The 9,322-nt window shown below is 37.8% G+C and overlaps 1 protein-coding gene across 3 annotated transcripts in view; it reads left to right on the plus strand.

The window, feature by feature from the left end:
* The window catches only part of TLK2 (tousled like kinase 2), a 110,279-nt gene that overhangs the window by 74,251 nt on the left and 26,706 nt on the right, over positions 1 to 9,322 (plus strand). For all 3 annotated transcript variants that reach the window (XM_007456746.1, XM_007456747.1, XM_007456748.1), the window contains 2 exons: positions 4,234 to 4,386; positions 7,902 to 7,968. In XM_007456746.1, the coding sequence (XP_007456808.1) occupies positions 4,234 to 4,386; positions 7,902 to 7,968 (220 nt within the window). The remainder of the gene's footprint in view (positions 1 to 4,233; positions 4,387 to 7,901; positions 7,969 to 9,322) is intronic.

The raw sequence follows: 9,322 nt of genomic DNA on the forward strand, positions 1-9,322 counted from the left end.
AAAAAAAAAAAAAAAAAAAAAACTCCATGACACATAATTTGGTGGGCAAGGTACCTGAACACAAGGCAGGAGTACTAGGTTTTATAGGAAGAGGCAAACCTCAAGACATTAAATTTAATCAGATAATCAAATATAGTCTCAGTAGGAGCCTCAACACAGTTCTTTTGTTCTCACTGTGTTCCTTGGCTCTGTTTTGAATGATCTTTATTAAGATCCTAAAACAGAAGATTTACTGTCTAATAGGAGATCATAACAGATTTTTAATGTTTTTTGACCAGGTTAGTAATTTTTCCTAAAAGTATGTTTGAATCTATTGAAAAAGTAGCTTATTTTATAGTTCTGAGAAAGTAGTTATATTAAACACTATTGTTATTCAGGACACAATATTTTATTTAAAGAAGTCTTAAAGTCTCAAATAATCAATGGCAAGGCAATAAAAACTTTTTATTAAGATTTTCTTTATATTAAAGTAAACCACATTAAAGTAATGGGATTTGACCTGTATACAAAATCGTGGTTCTTTAAGATGTGGATTATCAGAGGGAGTAAATTAAACTTTATAGCATTGTTATGCTAGTCCACATAATTATTCTGGTGTGTAAGGAATCATAGCATCCCATTTTAAAGTCATTTCTCCTGAACCATCTGATTCTTGGTCATATGATCCATAATGAGAGACAATTCTTTTGTTTTAATTTTAATTTTTTTATTGAAGTATAGTTGATTTACAATATTTTAGGTGTGCAGCAAAGTGATTCAGTTATACATATATATATATTCTTTTTCAGATTCTTTTCCATTATAGGTTATTGCAAGATATTGAATATAGCTCCCTTCGCTATACTGTAGGTCCTTGTTGTTTATCTATTTTATATATAGTAATGTGTATCTGTTCATCTCAAATTCCAAATTTATCCCCCTGTCCTTCCCCTCTGGTAACCTGAGCTTCCATTCCGTGTCTGTGAGTCTATTTCTGTTTTGTAAATAAGTTCATTTGTATCATTTTTTTTAGATTCCACATATAAGTGATATCATATGATATTTGGAGAGACAACTCTCTTTGTTGATTTTATAAATGCCAGATTTTCCTTGGGTAGTATATACCATTTTACAGTTTCTAGTACACACAGAACATATGAAATCCTGGGAACCTTTAAAAATTCTTACCTTGGATATTTAGACGCTCTCTGTAGATCACCACTAAAATTATTTTGGTTAAAATAATGTCTGAAAATATATGCATTTGTTTTTTTAATACCTCTCCTACTAGTTATGGTACAGTTTTGCTATTGAAGTTGCCTGTAATCGTTTCCTAGGGCTACTGTCACTAAATATCATAAACTGGGTGGTCTAAAACAACGTAAATTTATTTTCTCAACAGTTCAGGAGGCCAGATACCTTGAGATCAAGGTGTTGGCAGGACCATGCTCCCTCTGAGGCCACTATGGAGGCTCCTTCTTTGGTGTTCCGTGGCTTGTGAGCATAGCTTCAGTTGCCTCCGTCTTCACATGGTGTTCCCCTATGTGTCTCTGTGTCTTCTTTTCTTATGAGGATACCAGTCATATTGGATTAAGGGCCTACCCTACTCCAGTATAACCTTATTTTAACTAATTAAATCTTCAATGACCCTGTTTCCAAAGGTCATAATCTGAGGTACTGGAGGTTAGGACTTTAACATATCTTTTTGGGTGACACAGCTGATAACGGTACCTAAAGCTGATGGTCTTCTTATCATTTACAAATAATGGCTTTTTAAATAGTTATTTAGATTTGAATGAGATAAATTTATCAGGTCATCAATACTTTTGTAAAAGATAGTAGAACTGAGACTTCCCTCGTGGCGCAATGGTTAAGAATCCACCTGCCAATGCAGGGGACACGGGTTCTATCCCTGGTCCAGGAAGATCCCACATGCTGCGGAGCAACTAAGTCCACGTGCCACAACTACTGAGCCTGCGCTCTAGAGCCCACATGCCACAACTACTGAAGCCCGTGTGCCACAAGTACTGAAGCCTACGTGCCTAGAGCCTGTGCTCCACAACAAGAGAAGCCACCGCAGCGAGAAGCCCGCGCACCGCAACAAAGGGTAGCCCCTGCTCCCCGCAACTAGAGAAAGCCTGTGTGCAGCAATGAAGACCCAATGCAGCCATAAATAAATAAATAAATAACTTTTTAAAAAAAATGTGTGAATTTTCCCTGAAAACATTAGGAAGTTAGTTTTATTTTAATTTAATAAGGGTAATTGCTAAAATCTCAATCTTCCAAAGCAGTTAGCCTTCAGAGACAAAATGTTGTGGCACTGCACTAGTACACTGTGGTTTATAGTTAAACTATATATCGTATGGTTATCTTCAGAGAGTTCAGAGTGCCTTGAACTCAGTGAGGCCCCTGAAAGGGTAGAAATGAGCTTAAAGATATTTTACCAATTTTTTTGATTGGGAGACTCATATTCAGAGAAGATAAATGTTTTTCTCAAGGACATTCATTAAGTGAGAAGGAAGATTGTGATTTTACCTAAGGATTCTTTGTCTTAATCCAGAATTCTTTCAAGCCGTGAATTATTCATATATATATATTTTGGAGGGAAAGGCATATCTCTAATAGTTAAAAGATTTTCTTACACAAGCAGACAACGCTTGAATTAAAATTTCTACTCTGCTCTTAAATTGACATCTAATCAATAACCCAGCTCATCTTGAAGCCAGGAGAATCGTATTATCAAGTGAATGGATATTTATTTGCGGTACTCTGTCTGATCAGGTTCACCTTGCTTACAATGTTGCCATTTTAGATGTGGCAGGGTAAATTGTACTATGGGCATCTGCTCTGGGGTGTATAGTCTTGTTTTTCTGGTTGCCGTTCTTCCAAGAAAGATATACTGAATCTGGAAAAGGTCTAGAGATTGACAACTATAGTGTTCAGGGAATAGGGTCGAGTAGAGTTCACTTTAGAATATAGGTTTAAAAAATTAGATTGTATCATTCCGCAAAACTGTGAAGTTGGATTGAGAAAAGGAGATGGGGGATAAAAGCATGGTAGAAAGAGAAGGTGAAGGAAGCTAGCATTTGACTGTCAGGTCAACTATGCTGGGTGATTTAAAGACTTTAGTCTGTTAGATCTTGGTATACTTTTATATGCCAAGTCTATAAACCTTAGTGTCTTTCAGGTAGCAGGATACGTGAGAGAAAGTGGATTACTTATATTGGTATTTTTATTGACTCCTAGTTTGTAAACTAGTTATTATTAAAAAATTAGACATCTTATTAGGAAATACTCTAATGGAAATGGTGTTAAATATCTTAAGAGTCTTTATATATGTTTTTTATTAATTCATTTTGTGTACTATTTCCTAAGGAGTTTTTACTAGTTGAAGGGCTTCATTTTGCTTTCTCTAAATGTACATCCTTGTTCTTAAAAAACTTAGTTTAGGGTTTCCCTGGTGGCGCAGTGGTTGAGAGTCCGCCTGCCGATGCAGGGGACACGGGTTCGTGCCCTGGTCCGGGAAGATGCCAATGCCGCGCAGAGGCTGGGCCTGTGAGCCATGGCCGCTGAGCCTGCGCGTCCGGAGCCTGTGCTCCGCAACGGGAGAGGCCACAACAGTGAGAGGCCCGCGTATCACAAACAAACAAACAAACAAACAAAAACTTAGTTTAGGTTTCACCATATTAGTGACTGGGAATGACTTGGCTGTGGTAATGCCTCACTTAGACTAGAATAAATGATAGGTCTAGAAGGAAAATCTTTTTTACTTTGTTTAGCATCCTTTAAATTTGGTATCTTTCTAGGCAGAATTTGAGGAAACTGTAATCCAATAAAAAAAATAAAAAGGCACTTGGAACCTTTTGTACTTTCTTATGTAAATACAGTTCTTTACTTGAATGGGTTCATTACCAGGAGCTGTTTTCTTAACTGTTAAAAAGCAATCAGAACATTTTTCCTTTTGAGTTAGAAAATAAGGTCACAATAGAAATTTGATATTGTTTCTTCCTGCCTACTTTCTTACTCTGAGAATTACCATAATTAGTGTCTTAAAAGTACAGATTCATTCCGAAAAATAGTTCTATCACCAAATATTTGGCTTTTCCAACCTGAAGTTAAAGTCAAATATTTACTTAAAGGGGTTTATTTTTTCTGGAGTCTATCAAATATGCAGGTAACAAATATGTTTATTCCACAGCCATGTTCAAAAAATTTTGACCATCTTCCTCTGTGCAACGTCTTTTGTATCTCTAGGCAACAGGAAAGGATAAATTCACAGAGGGAAGAGATAGAAAGACAACGAAAAATGTTAGCAAAGCGGAAACCTCCTGCCATGGGACAGGCCCCTCCAGCAACCAATGAGCAGAAACAGCGGAAAAGCAAAACCAACGGAGCTGAGAATGAAACGTATGTTCTTTATTAATGTGAACTGAGATACCATATTCTCCCCTGAGATACAAACCTCCTATTGAGTGCCACTGGAAAAAGTGATAGATTGTGGAGATTTCTAGAGCTTAAATTTTCTTTTTAGTTACATTAATGGATTTGCTCAAGTCATATAAAAGCCATCTAAAATTGACTCATTTTCTTAGTCATGATCGTATATAAGGAGTTTCAGATGAGAGGGAGAAAAAATTTCATTTAACTTGATGTCATGATCTTTGGCCACTCTTATAACAAATGTGAAGTCATTAAGTATTCAAATGATATAATTGCTTACAGGTTCCAGGTTATGGTATGTTGGCTTCATCTTATGGGGATTACCTGACTCTATTTCAGACTGAAGAATGCACAACTAAAGAATGCTATTTAGTAGTCTAAAGAACACTAGTTAACACTCACAAATTTAGGTGTAACCTAAGAAAAAATAGGTATTATTTTAGGAAAAGGACATTTTCCCAGTAAACCAAATCTTGACATTCCCAGTACTTTTTCCTGTTCTGGCAACCTAAGGAAAACACCAGTATCTTCAATTGCAGTGTAGTCATCTATTTCACTGCCAGTCAACAATTATTCCATAGCTACCATGAATACGAGGAGTAGAATATTCAGAGTACAAATGCCTTCCTTTTTCACTCCAGCCCCGTGTCAGATTTCCCTAATTGATTTTTGAATTCTTGACCACTAAGAGAATCTTCCTGTAGGACAGGAGTTGGCAAGCTTTTTCTCTAATGGGCCAGATAATAAACACTTTAGGCTTTGCGCACTAGAGGGTCTCTGTTGCAGCTACTCAACTCTACTGTTACAGCTTGAAAGCAGCCATAGACAGTACATAAGTGAATGGATGTGGCTGTGTTCCAGTAAAACTTTATTTCTAGAAATAGACTGTGAGCTGAATGGCCCACAGGTTGTAGTTTGCCAACTAGGCAGGAGTGTTAAACAGTTAGAATTGGTACAGGAAGTAAAAACTATATATTACTTACCTGTTTAAAATATTTCTTATGCATACCCTGAAGACATTTAAACTATCACCTCTGTCTTCAAGAGGCTTTCCAATTAAAAGGAAAAAAAGATCTACAAATAATGGTGTAGAATATCTCTACAGAATTGATGGTAGCCATGAAGTCATTTTCTGAATTGAGTGTTTGAAATTTAAAATATAGTTTTTCATAGAAACAGTCATTGGTATTGTAATCAGTATTTCCATAGTGGCTACATTAGTTTTTCAAGGGAAAAAGAAATTTTGTAAAGCTGTCACTGTGGGATTTAAAGATAGCTACAAATAAGAGATAATGATATTATGTAATTTATTGACTAATATGTCTTTTGCCATTAATGATTTTATATTAGTTCACAAAAACATATTAACCCATAATCTACCTCAAGTATAATAATACTATATTACACTGTTGTTAAAAGTTCATGACATCCCAGAAATGTATCTTTCTTCATTCCAGTGAGAAAGATGGCTTAACACCAGTCTTCACCCCATACATACCTGATGTGTTGGGGAGCCTTTTCTTTGACATTCATTTATTAAGTCTGTGTTAAATGTTTATTATATATTCGGCCCTGTTCTGGACTGGGGTACAGAGCTGAAGGATACAGCCCAGTCTTAGGAGCTCACAGTTTATTTAGGGGAAATGAACAGATGAATAAACTAATAATTACTTTAAGTGTTGTGGTAAAGGTATACACAGTGAATAAGTTTGGAAAACATCTTCACTTCACAAATATTTTTAAACTAGATTCTAAGTAAAAAATATTTCCTTTCAAAAAGTCCAAGTAGGAGCCCAGATTCGAAGAATCCTTCAGGCAAATGTTGTACACGTTAATCTGATTATTGTCTTCTTTCATGACTCCTATATATTTATTGTGTGGGGACTTTCCTTCCAGTGTTACTTGAAAATTATTTCATGCTAGTGCATAAAACCATTGACTTAGGAGTAATAAAGTAGGCATAGGTTGTTTTTTTGCCATAGAATAATAATTAGAATTCAGTCTAGGCCAGTAGTGTGTCAGTAAGCAGTTGCCATCTGGAGTTCTGTGTAAAATCCAAGCTGGAAGGCCTTTGGTCTAGTCTTTAATAATTAGAGTATCTGTGACTTGGCTCGTTCCTTTGGCCAGAAGCCAAAAACGGTCCTCTGGAGTCTTGGAGTGGGTTACATTGTCCTTTCCTGGTATTGAACCTATTTCAGGCAGAGAGAACTCTAAGCTCTGATTTTCCATTCCTCCCTTTTTTACTGGTGTGATATGGAGTAATAGATGTAAGTTTTTCTGCAGCTGTGAAATGATAGGTGTAATAGCCCTAATGGGTGTATTTTTTCTTGCTCTTTTTTTTTTTTTTTTTTTTTTTTTTTTTTTTCGGGCGGGGGCCCTCTTTTTTTTTCGCGGTACGTGGGCCTCTCACTGTTGTGGCCTCTCCCGTTGCGGAGCACAGGCTCCGGACGCGCAGGCTCAGCAGCCATGGTTCATGGACCAGCCGCTCTGTGGCATGTGGGATCTTCCCGGACCGGGGCACGAACCCGTGTCCCCTGCATCGGCAGGTGGACTCTCAACCACTGCGCCACCAGGGAAGCCCTTTTCTTGCTCTTTTAATCTTCTTTTAGTCAGACTTCAGAGACACTATTTTGTAGCCCTTCCTGGTTGATAGGATAGCTGTTTCTTCTTTCTCCTGCTATTTAGAATATATCTAAACAGTGACACCTCAAACTTTGAAGTATATGTGTGTGCTTCTAGAATGTGAAGAGGGTGAAGATGGAGGAGTAAGATATCACTTCTTACATGCTCATTCTTGAGATATGAGGATGCGATCAGGGTAGGTGGAACATGAAATGAGTGATTACCCATCAAGTAAGCCCTTTGAGAACTGTGTTAAATAGCATTTTACAAATTATAGATTCCTTTCATATTCTCATTTTAATAGTCACAACAGCTTTTTTAGATAGATATCATTACTTGCTGAGTTTTTAGGAAATTGAAGTTAAAGTTGTTTGCCCAAGTTCACGTGGCCCGAGTTGTGCTTTGAACCCTAGTCCTCAGACTCCAGATCCTGGACTCTGTCCTCTAGGTTCTTCTCCTTGTATCAAAGTCCAAGAGTTATCAAAAATAATCAAATACGTTGGCTTATTAGCATCCCCTTTATAAAAACTTTTAGACATATAATTTGGCTACCTTTCCTAATGGATTTTCATCTGAGTATGGTATGGGAAAAACTAATTTCATAAGTATGTGAAAATTTAGCTCATTTATTTTTCTCATTTTTTTAATAAATTAGACTTCTGGCTTTGAAGTCCTTCCTTCACATCACATCTGATAAATCACAGAAGTTTTCTCTTGTCAAAGGACTGCAAGATAATCTATCTTTTGGTCATTTTAACTAAGAGACTTAACATACGGTATAGCATGCTTTGGCCTTTCTCTTTAAATAGGCACACTGTGATTTCAAACAATTTCCTGAAATTTTTATCATTATTTTCCAGGTTAACATTAGCAGAATACCATGAACAAGAAGAAATCTTCAAACTCAGATTAGGTCATCTTAAAAAGGTAAGTGTAATGAGAAAACCTGTCTGGAGAAATGCAATTTTTAGTTTACATTTGGTGTTGAAGCTCTTTGGTCATTTGGGCAAATTAATAGCTTTACATACCTGTGGAAATCTTCAGTAGTTGCTCTGTCACACCTGTATTCTAATGATGGAGTTCATATCTTTCAAGTTGCAAGTCAACTCCAACCACCCGGTGAGAGTGCCTTTTCCATCAATGATGTACCAGTACTTAATTCTGTATACCTCATTTGGCTCCACAAGTGATTATGTTTTTAGTAAAAATTAAATATAAAATAAGAGCAGATGGTTCTAAAATTGATATTTAAATTATTGTGATGTTTTAAATCACATAGCAGCTCTTATCTCTTGCTAAACTGGCTAAGAAGAGAAGGTCTTGCACCAACCATATTGAAACACAAAGGCAGCTACACAGAATTTGTTATTGACAGCGTTCATGGAGGTATCTTAGATGTAGGTCACTCATCTCTTAAATTCAGCAGCCTGTGGGCTTCCCTGGTTGGCGCAGTGGTTGAGGGTCCACCTGCCGATGCTGGGGACATGGGTTTGTGCCCCAGTCCGGGAGGATCCCACATGCCGCAGAGCGGCTGGGCCCGTGAGCCATGGCCGCTGGGCCTGCGCGTCTGGAGCCCGTGCTCCGCAACAGGAGAGGCCACAGCAGTGAGAGGCCTGCGTACCGCAAAAAAAAAAAAAAAAAATTCAGCAGCCTATACTTTTTTGGTGGCTTTTTTGGTGGATGCTGCTTATTCTGAAGATGATAAGTAAGTGTCTAATAAATTGCTATTGGTGTGTGTTTGTCGTCTCCTCCTCCCCTTTCTCAGATCCTGTTAAATCAGTGGAACTTAAGGCACCAAGTATAATCCCTCCTTACAGAACAGAACCAGATAGAGAACGTGATTTTTGTTTTTTAAAAAAGAGGGGAAAAAAAGATTGCATGCCTTATATGTATACACAGAAAATATTTCTGGAAACTTACACAAGAAACTTAACAGTGATTATATCTGGGGAGTGGGCATGGATGGAGGTGGACAGAAGACTTTCACTTTTCCTGCTGTACTTCTATGATTTCAGTTTTATTTACTGTTTTGCTATGGGCTCGTTTTTATGATTAAAATTCTAGTTCTTAAAAATATCTTTTTCGGGCTTCCCTGGTGGCGCAGTGGTTGAGGGTCCGCCTGCCGATGCAGGGGATGCGGGTTCGTGCCCCGGTCCGGGAGGATCCCACATGCCGCGCAGCGGCTGGGCCCGTGAGCCATGGCTGCTGAGCCTGCGCGTCCGGAGCCTGTGCTCCACAACGGGAGAGGCCACAACAGTGAGAGGCCCGCGTACCGCAAAAA

The sequence above is a fragment of the Lipotes vexillifer genome, unplaced genomic scaffold (genome assembly GCF_000442215.2).
Source record: "Lipotes vexillifer unplaced genomic scaffold, Lipotes_vexillifer_v1.1 scaffold299, whole genome shotgun sequence".
NCBI classification, from domain to species: domain Eukaryota; kingdom Metazoa; phylum Chordata; class Mammalia; order Artiodactyla; family Lipotidae; genus Lipotes; species Lipotes vexillifer.